General features: G+C 42.3%; 1 protein-coding gene across 1 annotated transcript; it reads right to left on the reverse strand.

Annotated features, from left to right (window-relative positions):
• Positions 1-591: 591 nt before the first annotated feature.
• Positions 592-11,970, reverse strand: LOC102201902 (tetraspanin-2-like). Its single transcript, XM_005732493.1, has 8 exons — positions 11,765-11,970; positions 6,117-6,219; positions 4,114-4,211; positions 3,939-4,013; positions 3,777-3,860; positions 3,607-3,663; positions 3,428-3,511; positions 592-3,342 (listed from the first exon to the last, which is right to left on the reverse strand). Exons 1-8 carry the CDS (start codon positions 11,831-11,833, stop codon positions 3,277-3,279), a joined length of 636 nt encoding a protein of 211 aa, XP_005732550.1. The 5' UTR covers positions 11,834-11,970; the 3' UTR covers positions 592-3,276.
• Positions 11,971-15,305: the final 3,335 nt, after the last annotated feature.

Raw genomic sequence — 15,305 nt, forward strand, 5'->3', positions numbered from 1 at the left:
TAATATTTTGTTTTTATGTAGGCCTGAAAGGTGTTACCCTGCTCCTTTACACACGCACCACAAGCGTGGTTCAGATTTTGGCAGTAAAAGTGCTCGTGCTGCAGTGCTGAGGTAATGTCACCCCGGGCAGTCCTTGAGCCAGCTGGATTGCACACATAACTATACCTTTAACTTAATCTCCAGCTGTCCTTACAGATCAAGTGCAGAAATGTGAACCTCTGACATGAAACTCATGCAACTAAATCTGGAAACCTACTTAATCACTGGAGATTTCACTGGGTTTCCTGGGGATCACCATTGCTTCTAAATTGTGCAGTGCTGCATTTAGAAACTACTAAATTATTTGCATTTTATTTTCTAAAGGAGCTTTGCTGTGTCAGCACTTCTCATGATGTGAGGTAAAAATATCGCTACATTTAGAGCGCACCCAGGAAAATGCTGCAGATGGATTTCATTAATGGAAATTGCTAGAAGTGTGCCGTGAGTGTGTCACTGACATCCTGCGTGAGCGTGTGGACCGATCCCAAGACATTAAACAACAATCTCACACACTTTAAATCTGTGCAAAAAGAAACGTCAATGCTTTCAGAGTTTATATATAAACTTGTATCTGCTTTAATCATCCACATACAATTGTAAATCTACTACCACTGAACACTTTTTCAAAAGGAAATGGCCAATAAAGACCAGCATGTCCTCCCTGTGTGCACTTGTGCAAATGTCTGTGATGCAATAATGGAAGGACAGACACGTGAAGCTCTACAAAACCTTCAAAAAGCTTTATTAAACTTCAAACACCTATATTCCTGAGAGGCCTGGAATGGTATCAAAATAAATTAACACACAATCATCTATGAAAGGCTTGACTGTGTACAGAGTTTTTGTTTTTGAGGTGCACAGTGTGTTACATCTCCAGATTTGCTCTAACAAATAGAAATGAGGAAGACAGCAACAGATTGGTGGCTTTGGTAGCAGTAAACTGTGCCTCTGAAGTGACAGTCTGGTGATAGTCCTGTGTTGCTTCAGTCTTCAGAGTAAACACTGCCTACTGGCACCCTGAAGTGGTTATCAAGTCTCACTTGTTGTCATCGCTTGTGCCACATTACAATGCAATGGAAAAAACAAAGAATAGTAATATTGACCAGCATGTCTGACGCAGCTTGATTGTTGGAACTTAATCAGCATTAAAATGATTGTTTTGAGTCCTCGTTACAGGATTCCTTGGTACCAAAAGCCTTTTGAAATATTTGGCAGGAAAGTCGTTGCTCGCACCACGTCAGCTTCCTTGGCTGAGCTCGAGTTGAACGCAGCACTGTGAAACACGCCATAAAATGGCGAGTCGAGCCCCGTCTGCTACTCGTCGAATACATTTGACGGCTAACTGCAGTCCAAGTCTACAAACGTGCACGCTGTTGCTACATTTATTCACTACGTTCAGCTCACCGACCAGCTTAAAGAAAGGCACATCAATCAGACGCTGTTCGAGCTGTGTGGATACAAACAATCTCGCCACTATTACACTGTACAGCTACTGCCAACATCTGTCTAAACACAGCATGTTAAATAGTAACTATCACATTTAGCACAAACAATGTACAATAGAAAAGGAAACATATTTACATCCTACTGTCCTGCCTGCTGGAAAACGTCCTATAGAATAAACAATGGCCTGATTTAAGCTGGATAGGTGGAAACAACCCAGGCTGAGTCGTCTATCCTTCCCTCCTACACGCTGAGGTTAATGAACTGAGTCAAATATAGAGACTATTCTACTGCTTCTTTTTGAGGGTGGTGTAATTTTAAGGCACCGAGAGAAAACTGACGCAAGTGAGAAGACATCAGAGGCCTGGCTTAGATGAGCACATTTAACCACCACCTGTGCCTGTTCTCAGCTGACTGGATAGTTTAGCCTGTAAACATGACCGCTGGGTCTGGGTCTTCTATACAGTGTCTGATGGGACGCTTTATTACATAACAGATTATTTTCATTGGACCACACAAGATGCTTTTAAATGAAGTTAATATATATTCTTTTGGATTTGCAAAAGCACGTTTGTGTAACTCTTCAGGTAGCCTTCATGCTCATTCCTGCTCAATAGAGGAATTTGGAGTTTGGTGATCTGCCTAACTCATCAGCACACACCAGCTTGGGAATGTAGTACTTAAATTAGACAACATAATATGCTCGTATATGTACATTATCATGCAAAGTAACCTAGTTCTGCAAAGATATGAGAGTTCTGAGAAATACACTCACTTTCTGTCCATGAGCCACATGACAGGATGAATGCTGCCTTCATATTTGTTAAATAGGAAGTTACATCCAAACTTAATTGTTTGAGAGTAAATACTGAACACATGGAAAAAAAACGGAATCCTTCCAAAGGTAACAAAAAAAGTGCGAACACATTTTTCCTTCTTCTATGAGACGACATGTTGACTGTCTTAAGTTAAGCTAACTGGCTGCAATGTATGTTTACTGGGCCTCAATCTGTTCACTTAACTCTAAAAATAAACCAAACAGGTGGATTTCCCTAAATATGAACGAGTTCTTTAATAAGATCATTGGATTTTGGTCATTTAGTGTAACCTGTGTGGTTTGAGTGGTTCACGGAGTGTCCGCTCACACTGTGATGGGGCATCCCGATGGATGCCTGCCGGATCGAAATACAGCGCGCATGAGTAACGCTCCACACTGAACCAACCAATCAAAACGGTCTCTGAGATGCAGAAATCTTTTTTAAGATCGTGGGCTCACGTAGCACAACATAGCTGTATTTGCGTGTCTGTGTGTGTGTTTCTGTGCGCACAGATAAGCAAACTCAGCAGCTTTCACCTTTCAGCTTTCTCAGGCTTAAGTTTCCCACAGCCCAGGGGTCAGCATCAAGGCTGTGTGAAAAAGCTTTCACACTGCTGCGATAGTATGTGGGTTCAAAATTTGTGGCCATTAGGAAAAGCTATTTGACAGGTTGTCTGCTCCGCAATAGAATTTGTACTGTTCCCATTTGATATGTGAAAGTCTTCCCAGAATGCTGTGAAAGGTCGACTGTGGTTGTTTGCTTTGGACTGGAAATAAATAAGCAACAAAACAAACCAAAAGATCATTGCACAAGGGAGGGGATGAGCACTGCAGTGGAAAGGGATTGTTTCGAACATGTTCTACTTCCTGGCTCCCCAGGTGGTTGACAGACAGGAGATGACATTTAATACGAATTGCTGTACAGTCTTTACGGGCTGGATACAGAAGCAGGTCAGAGCAGAGGCCAAGGATCCGTCTTAGATGACCTCCCTGCTGTTGCGAATGGCACAGCAGAGCACCATGCTGAAAATCATCCCAATGATCTGTAGAGCAGCAAACACAAATCATCTTATTATCCGCCATCACGTACGTATGTGCATTCCTGACTTTTCTCTTCTCCCTGCTCACCATGACACCAGCAATTCCTATGCCCACGTATCCGACGATGAAGAGTTTACTGTTGAAGAAGTCTTTGATGCCCGTCTCGCAGTCCTGCAGAGGAGATGTTTCGTAAGGCACCAGACTCATTCATTTGATATCAACCAATTTAATTTCTGCTGATTGTATAGAGCTGCTCGAGGTCTTACCCGGGTGTCTTTTTCAGCATCGGGGCATCGGTTTTCTATAGTTCCACAACAGCTCAGCTTAAAATGGGAGGAAAAATATGAGAAGACAAGGCCAATTATAGGGAGCATTAAAAAAAAGCAATGATTCCTCATATATGTAGTTGATCATAATGGTTTTCTTCTATATGTACCACTTTCTGGTAAGAGAGGATCAAAGTGCCGTTGCTGTTTTCATTGTAGGTTTTTGCGTAGAAGTTCTGGACATCTTCAATTATCTGTGTAAGACAAGAAAAGTGAATCTGGACTATTGGTACTGCTTGCAGTTTTCAAAAACAGTGAAACAATGAACGTACCTTGTCTTTGTTTAAGAATCCAAACACTCCTGCTGCCACCTCAGACCCAAAGATGATCAGCAGACAGGCAAAGAACTGCAAAAAGGGATTAAGCGTTTACTACTCAGAAGTATAAAATGCCAAAAGTGCATTCCAGTTGGAGTTTTGCTTATGATCTGTGTGCATTTTTACTCACTGAACCCAGCAGGCACTGTGATTCTCTAACGGCTCCACAGCAGCCAAAGAAACCGACCAGCATCACAAGACCGCCGGCACCAATAAGTATGTACACACCTGGAGGAACATAAAAGGTTCTTGTTAATATGAACAGGAATGGTATACAAAAGATTTCTTGTGTTCATGTCAACACGCTCAGCTTTTTCCCCACATCTTGTTCCTTTGGTGATTAGATTATGTTACAGAGTCACCACAAGGGGGCAGCATAGGACTAGGATTGTAATCTGAGTTAGTCGTAGTGCCAAGGAAAACAAACAGAGGCATTATAATTTCTGATTGTACTGTTTGCTGTGTAAATTGGTGCTTGGCCACATCCCTTTTTAAGAGTAGCCCTTCTTGTTGTGCCCTTTAATGGCGTCCTCAGTAAATACCCTTAATAGCAAAAGCCTGACTTAGGGGAGGTGGATGCTTCATGCCATGCCCCTTGGCTAACCATTCAGTGTCTCATTAGGAAACACACAGTGCATCATGGGCTGGTCTGTAGGGAGGAACTCAACAGATCCGCTCCATGTAATCTCATGCAAGTGGGGTCTGTTGTGAGGCAACAGCTCCACAGAGGGTGGTTTAAGGCAGGGTGCTCTCATGTTATATGGGGTCAGGTCAGAGTGAGACAGAGAGGTCTGGTTTCTCAGAGTGCAATACAGTAACCCTGCAGGTTTTTCTTTAGTTGCCTGTAAAGAGTTTTGACAGCAGGAGGTGTTAAATGTGCTGTCAGTTAAGGATGGCTAATTAACTTTTAACTTCTTCCATCTGGTGACAAGTGATGTTGCTGCTCGCACTGCGCCACAAGCTAAACAAAACTGTTGTTTGGAAAAGAAAGAAAATACTGGAAATCAGATTTTCCTTTTTTCCTCTGTGTCCCAACTTATTTTATCTTCCATCTTAAAAATAATTTTCAACCAAAAAGAAAGTTTTGTGTGGGTTTGATGCTATGGAAACAAGCCCTAGCAACTGTTGAGGGTGCTCAGCTGTGGGTACAGCGCTCGCTGTCAAACCCATGTGTAGCACTAGACGCTCAGAGGACCCGACAGGGGCCACCCACTCCGTCAATTCCAATGGACGTCTGACTTCAGTTCACAGGCACTCTCGCAGAAGTGTTGAAATGCCTTAACAGTGTTACAGGATTCTGTAAGCAAATATTTCTCCCAGAGGTAGTCTACCATTACACCATGTTATCCCCCAAAGCAGTTTAGCTGGACTGGAGTCAAGAGTAGAAGCATCTCTTTTCCTAAAAAGAAACCACAAATATCTTCAGTATGACACAAACTATGTGTTCAGCACATGAAAACCCTTGTAAATCCACTCCTCTCCCCCCCTTCAACATTCAGCACTTTATTATTATGCTATGTCCAATTTTTGCTTCAAAGGTTTGCCATTTGCATGATGTAACTCTCTTTAATTGTCCATATATTTCTCCCCTCCTCCTCTTTCTTTCCATCTGGGCAGATTGACCGATTAAAAGGTGGTGCACACCCGTGCGAGTCCACTAATGTATTCACACTGCACCACAGTCACTTCCTGTTATTGCCACTCATCTCCAGCATGAAAGTTTGCTAATTTAAAAAGTGTGAGAGAACATTTGATGCTTTAATAAGTTAATGCACATTTATCAAACAAGCCACTCAACTGGCACAATTCCTGCCTTACTTCTCCATTTCTATTCCTAATATTCAGCTTAATTGTTAACAGAAACAGCAGACCTTCCCTTGACCCATTTAAAGTGATTTCCCAGCTGCGTTTCTTTAAATCACAAACCCAAACCGGACTTTACTAGAAAAACAACTCCCAGTGGTGACGAAAACACAATTCATCACAGAGCTTTTACCAAAACCTGCGGTGAATTAACCCACACATGTGTAAAATCAACAGCATTGTGCTGGATGTGGTTCAGTGTATTGTTACACAATTATAACGTGCCAGACTTGGCTGTAAAGATGAGCGAAGGTGCGCTGTGGTGCTCACCAATGAAGAAGGTATCTGGTGCCTTATCGCCGCTGAGCAGAGAAACAGTTTCTGGGTCGAAACGGAGCCACAGTCCCACCGCCAGAACGAAGGAGCCCATCAGCTGGGTGGAGAAAGAACGAGAGGAGACATACTCTCTATATAAATAAATGATAAAAAATTGCTGACAATGATGTGCTGCTTTAATAGTAACCAAACCCTCAAAAATACCAGATGCATTTAATGCACTGAGTTGCAAAAATAAGCAGACTCCTGGATATATTTTACACTGAACTATGTTTTTCATACAAATACTATCTTTTCTCTTGATCTCGGTCACTGTTTTAAGCCAGGATCACAAAAGCGCTGCTTTTTCCATTTGCAAACCGGCTCTCTCCTTCCTCCTGCGGGTGTTCCTGAAAGACACAACAATCCCTTCACCCTCTTTATAGATTCAGTTTAAAGGAGCAGACAGGCGAACGTGTCACACTTTTGTGTGAAAATGTCTGTCCACATTAAGGGTGGATCATCTGAGCATTTTAGCCTGGAGCAGAGCAAATCCATCTTACGTAACACGGAAACACCCTTTAACGACCACTGGCTTCCCAGTGGGGAGAAAATGACCAGCTTGGCTGTGTGCAGCACTGTGGCACCTTGAGCTTAAACAGGCTCTCCTGTTTGTTTGGAAATGTGGTTACATGTCGCTCATATTTTCCTTCATCTAAACCTCTGTTACTATGCATTAAACAAAATCATACTCAAGCCTCTTACTTTCAGGGAGCGTTACACAGCAAGAACGTGTTCCATAAGTGCTGTAAAGACCTTCAACTGTATGTATTTCCCCCTTTCTACAGAGACGTGAGTAGCAGGGGTCACTGTGGATGCTCCACTTACAGATCAGTATAGAGAGGTTTTAATGATCGCTCGGCCCCCTGAGGCCCCCTGAGGATAATCCAGTCTAAAAACCTTCATGTTGAGCTTCAAAACAACAGCACCCATACGTGTGTGTGTGTTTGTGTGCACGGAGAAATAAAACGACTTGTCTAAATTGTGAGTATTTAGGAGTCACATGGTTTCTTGGCATCCTAGTTCTAGAATTTAGGTAGACCGATGTTTGTGTGTCTGTTTATGTGTCCTCAAGCTCTGTTAGGTGAATTTATTTGGAGAAAGAAGCTCTGCTGCCAAATTCAGACAAAAACAAACTTTTCCATCTTAATGCTGCTTTTGTTTACTTTGCTCTCTCTTTTTTCCATTTCTTTGCTTTGTATATCTAATCTTCCCCCTTATTCTGCTGACTCCTGTGCCTCTTTCTTTCCACAGGTTGTATTTTACAGTGTTGGTTTAAAGTGAAGCCAGCAGCTCAGCTGTAAAGCATCGGAATGGGACAGGTGCTGGGAAGCCGGTTTCCCCCCGAATCGAGGATTTAGTGTGATGCGTGGTGATGTATGGGACAGCTGAGCTCTTGGGGTTTCAGGATTAGCAGGTCCAAAGTGATAAAGCACAGCGAAGTAAAGGATCTGCAGACTTACTGAACCAGGCTGGATTAGCGTGGAGAGGGGCTCTGGATCTATTTAACGGTGGTATTTGTCAGAACACCTGGTGCGATGGTGTTGGTGCAAAATGTGAAGCGATTACTGCTTCCTACTGGATTTTGTGGATATGCACACAGTGCTGTTGGAAGAGCAAGGCCGTCTCGGGCCGCTGTAGATCGTGCTGCGGCTGTTTTGAAGAGCAGGTGGTTCTGAGGTTGAACGAGGTTTGTGCTCATTACTGCTGTGATTGCATTTAAAAGCCTTTTTCCAAATCACATTTCAAAACACTGCAGTCAGTAGCTGCCACGCTAAATGCATTCCCATCATGAGCCGGAATATCCCAAAGGTCCCATTAATACCCTCTCTGCTTTCATATCCCCCTGGTTTACCCCCCCGCCCCCTCCCCCCAACTCCCCTGCCACACCCCTCCCTTGTTTTCTGCTACCGCCCCCTGATTATCCCCATGTAGCCCCCCTTCTTTAACCCCACCTCATCGCAGCCTCGCCCTCCCAATCTCACCAAAGGACAAAGACCCACTGTCTCCCTGTGACTATATGCATTAGTGCACAATAGGATGGAAACTGACAGACACAATGAAAGAGAGACTGGAATAGGGATGGGAGAGAGAAAAGGAGGGAGTAAGTCATTAGAAGACTCCTCTGCTTGCATGCACAGACTACGGACACAGTATTAAAATCTCTCGGGTGTGTTCTGTATAGCCTAAGTCTCCAAAACACCAGTTTTTCCCTGTGTCCCCCCTTCAGTACCAATGCCTTTTATGTCTGGATATTTGCAGGAACGGATGGAAATCTTGGTATTGGAGCTTTATTGAGGTTCTTTTACAGTTTAAGGCCTGCTTTTTAAAAGTGCCGTTACATAGTGTTTTTGTGAGGGGAATTTCCATGAAAACAGGGGCTGAGCTGACACAGGGCTGTGGTCTTGGTCAGAGACAGTCTGTGGCATTATCCACTTTCTAGTTCAGACAAAAAAAGAGCTTTACTGTATATTAAACCAAAAATAGTTTATAAAAGTAACAAGAAAAATCCCTTTCAAACAATTCAAATCCAGCAGTAATTGGATAAGCTTTTTTTAAAATAGTCTTTTGTCTGGTACATGTTCAGGAAAAAACAGAAGCAAGGGCACATTAAAAATGATGGGCAGCAGCAAAGTGTAAATAGGAGCGACATAATTATGGGTGGAGTAAATGCTATTGTACTCAGCCACAGGCGGGGCTGGTGGAGTGAAACACATCTACAAAAAGTGTTTTTTTAGGCTTTTTACCAGAAATCTTCAAAACAATGTCTTCTAAATGTATCCAGACAGCGGTCAAAGTATGAGTAACCTGCTCCAGCTGAAGTGGCAGCAGGAAAGCAAACAAAAAATGTCAAATAACATGATGCCATACAAGAATTATGTGAGCTGGAGCAGTGGAGTCTGACATTTACAAGGGAATTAATTACTCAACGTGTCAACATGGGATACCAGTTTTTCTTGATCTCGTGTCCTTTAGGTTCATAAGCCACTTACTTTCCATCCATCCATCAATTTTCTTAATCACTTCAGCAGTTTGAGAATAGGGTGGCTTGAAGAGTTGCAAACTATCCCAGCTGACATTTGAATGTTTCCTGAAGTGATGTCCCTTTAGCGTACTCTTACCCTGTTCTGCTGCATGCGTGTTAAAAGTCCTACATGTAAAGATGACCCCAGTGCTCTGTTTTGTTTGTCCTTTAGTTGGTTGGTTTGGTTGCATTAAATACTGTATTCATGCAGGGTTTTTCAGTTCTGTTTCAGTTCTCTTTGTACTGTTACATCTTGACTTTATGAGTCTTGTGGCTTTCATTTGCTTTGGATAAGGTCATTTCATTTCTGTGAAAGACTTGGTACTCTCCCCAGCAGGCGCTTTCATTTTCAATTAGAAAGAAAGTAAATCTTCCTTTCTAATTGATTGTGGGAAAAATATGTTTTTGTATTAATTTATACCACGATTTACAGAATGCAGATTAAAATGTTTGATATGTTTGATCCGTGAAAAAGCAGCTGGCGCATACTTAGATCCTACTCTATTTAGAAATTGCATCAGATGCTCTTTAGATGTAAAGACAGGAGAACAAAACTTTCCCTCAATGTGATACCCATTGTCACTATAGCTGACTCATAAGTAACAACGTTGCTTGCAGTTTGACTCTGTGCATCAGATAAATGGTATCATTTGTAACAAATTGAGAAACTGTGGAAGAAAAGATTACAAGCACATGTGTGACCTTTATAAGATGATAATCTCTGCACAGGAACAAGGACATTATTTTCTGTTGGACTGATAACCGGTAAACGAAAGTTTCCAACTGCACCTTTTGTGCACAACACTCTGAGACAGTGTTTGCCTTGTAGCCTTCTGTTTACCTTGCTGGCTTAATTTTTGACTAAATAGGGCAAAGAACACAGAGCAGACAAGGCAGCGAGGTACTGATGGTCTGTTTACAGAAGAAATATGGTGAAATATACACAATAGCTTGGCCTGCGTTTAATCAGTGGCCTTTTCTTTAACAGGGTTCTGCGGGAATCTCATCTCACCCGAATGGTGGGAGCTGGAGTGTGTGTCTGTGTGTGTTTCATGTGTATAACTACAGTAATATCCCTCTTTATATACTTGAGGTAAAAAAAACGATTTCTTTTCTGTTTAACGGTCTACAGTCAGAGTATTAGTGTTCAACCGTCAACTGGGGCTCAGGAGGGGATTTCAAAGAAATCCTATTTGCTTTCATCATTCCCTTCTCTTCATCACTCACTCCATAAACAACAGAGAGGACTGCGGCCCAGCGGGAATTGGCGTGCAACGATTATGAGTGGTGGGTAATCAAGCAGACTAAAAACTGCAAATGAAGAATAGTTTCTGTTTTCATTTTTTCATTTGTAACACAAGCAGTCGGCATTCATCCACAGAGCACTCCAACACGCTCATACTGATCTGTTTTCTGTCTTTATCTGGGTCAAATTCAAGCCAACTGTCCCTCTTACACCATGTGAGCACGCACACACTATCCCTCGCAATCTCCCAGTGACCCTTTTCTCTTCTGTCACATTCACTGTCTGCCTCACTGTACATCCTCCATCTCTAAATCTTTAACTCTTGCCTATCGGATGGCTAACTCTTTCTCACCCTGTCATATCTCTCATTTTTACCCCTCGGCATGCAAGTGTCCACTCACAGGTGCCATCAAGCCAGGGATAGTGGAGTTTGCCAATGGTGGGACCAGTCAAACGTAGGAGAAGTGGGACTCATGCAAGCTTTGCTGCTTAGCCGAGCAGGAGCAGCCAGGGCTCGAGCAGCAGCCTGAAATTATGCCATTGTCCCACTGTCACAATAGATCCTTTCACAGGGCGCTGATCCACTCCACAGATGCTTGTTGGAAAAGTCTCTTTCACACACGCAAAGATACACACACACAAAGAAACTTGTCCATGAGTGGTGAGTGTGAACAGCGGCATAAATAAAGGCAAAGTGCAGCCCAACACTCACGGTCACACAAAGAATCTGTAAGGAATGAATAGCCAAACCTGTGAGGTTTATTCACGTGTGGAAAGCACAAGACAAAATAACACACCGACGTGCAGCCACCTGACTGTCTGGAGTAGCATGAGTTTATCTCTGAGTGCTGCTTGTAAAGAAAACAGAAGTCTTGATTACAAGTCAGTTGACAGTTTGTGTTAATGAGGAAATACAGCACAGAGCGCAAAGAGCTCAGCTTGTTTTCCACGCTGCTGTGTCTCAATCTGTGTCCCTCTCTGCCTTTTCATTCAGTCTTCCTTTCAAAAACACGCTTCCCCGGGAAGAAGAAGGGGGGCGGGATTTTCCTCTGTGGAAAATCTGATTTGAGACCGGAGAGCCAAAACTAAAAAACCTCTAGCTGTCACCCTTTCAGCGCCACGCAGAACAGCCCAAACCCGTGCTGGAAAGCAACTAAACAAAGCAGATATTCGTGGGTGAAAGCGCCTTTGCATCACCGCTAAAACACCACGTGGACGCGAAAGTCTGCCGCGCGGAGTGAGAGTTGCTATTCCGCACTGCTGCACTTGCTCGTCGTTTATTTACGCGCAACTTGCATCTCATCAGCACCGGAACCGAAAACATCCACTTACCCAGAATGTGAAGTTGAACACGAACAGCAGGTACTTCACGCATTTCATTCCTCCCTCCACCTTCCCCATTGCGACTGAATGACACTTTATTCTGTTTATCTCCGTAAAATACTCAGATGGTTACCCTGACGGAACAAAGAAGAAACAGCGGTTCAGCCCACTGCGACAGCGCTTCAGCATCAAGAGACGCTGTCACGGTAGCCTCTCTCTCTCTACCACACACACACACACACACACACACACACACACACACTGCAGGATCCGCTTAGACTCTTTCCAGACCGCCCCTTTCAATAATGCAGAGGGTGGCAGAAGGGGGGGGTTGAGACTGCTCAATGGGGACGTTTTTTTTATTATTTGCCTGTAAACGGAGACATCAGTTTCCCACAAACGGAATTAGGCTACTATTTTTTAATAAAATTGTAATGTTTTTAAGTTTATTTTTGGCTTTGTATATTTATTTGCTGTTTTTTGTTTGAAATGTATCGCATTCTGCATAACGGCAGCCTACCTTCAATGTGGAAAGTGAAATATACAATAAAGCCCCAGATAAAGATAAAAAAATTAACTGGTTGGTGATTAGAATTGGGTATTAATTACATTACTCAAAATGTATGTTCAGCGCAAACTTTCAATTCAGTCTTAAATCAAATCGGGAGTTGCCTCAAGGCACTTTATATTGTAAGGTAAAGACACTACAATGACAGAGACAAAACCCCAACATTCAAATGATCCCCTTTGATGGAACACTTGGTGACAGTGGGAAGGAAAAACTCCTTTCTAACAGGAAGAACCACCAGAATCATGTTCGGGGAGGGTCAGCCATCTGCCAAGACCGTTGGGAGTGATGGGAGGAAGACAAGAGAAAGAATGCACTGTGGAAGAGAGCCAGAGGTGAATGATAACTAATGATAAAGAGTGGTGTGTAAGCACATTCCTTCCTCTCTTTCAGCTCGCTGTGCTTTCAAAAAATGATTTTGAAAAAGATGAAAAAAAACTTGCTGAAACTCATCAATTCAACAGTTCTTAAAACATGTTTGTGATGACATGAATTTTGTGTTGTTTGCATTAATTCCTATTCTTAACACCTTAGGCTGATCAAAAGCTTTGTTATGCACACATGAAGTATGGGGAAAAGCAAGTAAACAAAGGAAGCCATTAAGTTTAAAAGCATGTTTCATCAGTTTATTGTCGTAATCACAACAGATAACAAGATTTACTCAAGATTTCAGCAACAGCCACGATAGTGTTGGGCCATTTCCTATCAGCAATCACTGAGGCAAACACTTCCTGTAAACCCAGAAAGAGTATGTACCAGTTTAGGCCTGGTGTAGAAAGAGATGGGTAAAAAACATCAAATAAAAATAATTGTCTGATAATATATTGACACGTTTATTATTTATTCGTTGCTAAGTTACTACTTCTACATTTCAGTGAATGGCCTGGGGGCTAACAGACAGTTTCTATCCTTAGCTGCCTGTGGTGCTTAATCTAATCCTGGTGGGATGAGTTCATACAAGTTCATTTTCTTCCTACTCACATAAAATATGTCAACATATTGATGTCACTAAAATCTGTTTAAATAATTAAGTGAAGACACTTTTCAAACAATGTATTACGTACGATATAATTCATAGCAAAATAATATATAATAATGGAAATTACTAAGTTAGGTAACCAGTTCAGGTTGTTAGTGTTCTTATTTTTATATTGCAGCTGGATCACTGGGTCAAAAGAACCATTACTGTATAATTAACAGACTTATATGTGCAGGTAATGAAATGGAAAGAGCAGCTCGTCTGTCGGATGTTTGTCATCGATGACATGTAATAACTGCAGAGCACCATATTCAACATATTTTCCATACAGCTATTGGAAGCAGGGAGAAAATTATTTATGTCTTTTTTTATCAGTGGCAGCCAGACACTGGTCAAAAAATGTCCTCATATTGGAAACAAAGTGGTCTGCCAAGCTGAAGGGGAGGCAGAATCAGATCGAACTGACATGGTAGAGATTTTAGAGAAAACATGCAACTGTTTCCAGTCATTCGCCTGTGCATCTGTCTCAAAACTGAATCAGTTAAAAACCCCTATTTGTGTTCTGAGACCCATTAGAGGAACTGTGGAAGATGAAGAAACCACAACAAAGCTTACACTGGACACTTTTCAGAGCAGCTCCAAAAGTGGAAAGGCTGATAAGACCACTCAGCTTGTTCGCTGTTGTTGGCTGTTAGTGGCTCAGTTGCTATGCAGTTCCAAACATGTGAACATGAAAAGTATGTGCAGGTCTTAGCCTCCACTAAAATAGATAACAAATGACCAGCTGGATCATTTATAGCTCAACAAGATACTTAATGGGTCAATCGTTGAGTTGATCTATTATGGCTCTGGTATTTCAAGGCGACTGATAGGTTTGACTTTACTTGGTGACGTGTATAAGTCGAGTCTTTTTGGAAGCATCACTGTTATTGGCGTTCTGTTGTAAGCAGATCATACTTTTGTTTCTTGTTTCTTGAATGTGTGGGATCATCAAGAGCAGATGTTTGCCCATTGTTTCATCCTGGTCTGGATGAAGGCCTTCGCCCTTTCCGTGAGACCTGCCAGCTGTAAAATCAATGCAGCCTCACGCAAAATTGTCATTTATTTTATATTTCATATTAATGAAGAGATGTTCAACACTCTCATAGCACCAAACTTGTAGGCACGTTTAAACACTGTCTATCCCCGGCAGCGTAGCGCCATCTGCTGGTCACACCAAGAATGAATTTTCTGTGGCTTCACTCAGTTTGCACCCTGCCAAATGCATGTTACAATGGGCTTCGTTCAAAGACTCTTCGATAGCATGTGTGCAGTGATGGAAATGTAATGGAGTCACTGTTTTGAGTCGTGCTCACCTCTATGACGTCAATCTATTTCAGAAAAGTGCACATAAAGAAGATTCATCAAAGAAAAGCGATTTTTTGCTTCTCCTTTGAGACACTGATTTAAGCTTCAAGTGTCTTGTATAACTTCACAGTAACTGCAGCAAACTCAAAGGAAAATATGTCAGGGTTAGCAGACCGCCTGTTAGCAGCTCTTTCCAAAGTGAAAGGTATTTTGAGGCCACAATTTTAACATAAAAACCCCCTTTGATCAGACAGCCTTGCTGTGATGAGGTTTCCTGGCAACACGATCAGAGCTCAAAAGCACCTGTGAACCCGCAGGGTTAGTGCAGGTGAGAGTGCAGCCAGGTATCTGGCAAGGATGTGAAAAGAGGTGCAGAATTCAACCGCTGTTTGGAAGAAATAGAGTTATGTGAGAGAAGTTCTCTGCTATTCATCTGAGTGTTAAGTACAGTTCTCTATGTGACCACAAGAGGGTAGCAGATTCTCACCTAAATAGAGGCTTTAGCCATGAATGCGCGAGTGCATGGGCCAAGTCCGGGACCGTAGGACTTTGCCCTCAGTAAGACCTCATATTTCAGTGATAGGTGGTGTGTTGTGGTTAGTGTATTTAATTAGCATGTCACAGATCTTATCAAAACACAACATCAAGTCAAATGA

Source organism: Pundamilia nyererei, unplaced genomic scaffold, assembly GCF_000239375.1.
Source record: "Pundamilia nyererei isolate P.nyererei 1_Seehausen unplaced genomic scaffold, PunNye1.0 scaffold00047, whole genome shotgun sequence".
NCBI classification, from domain to species: domain Eukaryota; kingdom Metazoa; phylum Chordata; class Actinopteri; order Cichliformes; family Cichlidae; genus Pundamilia; species Pundamilia nyererei.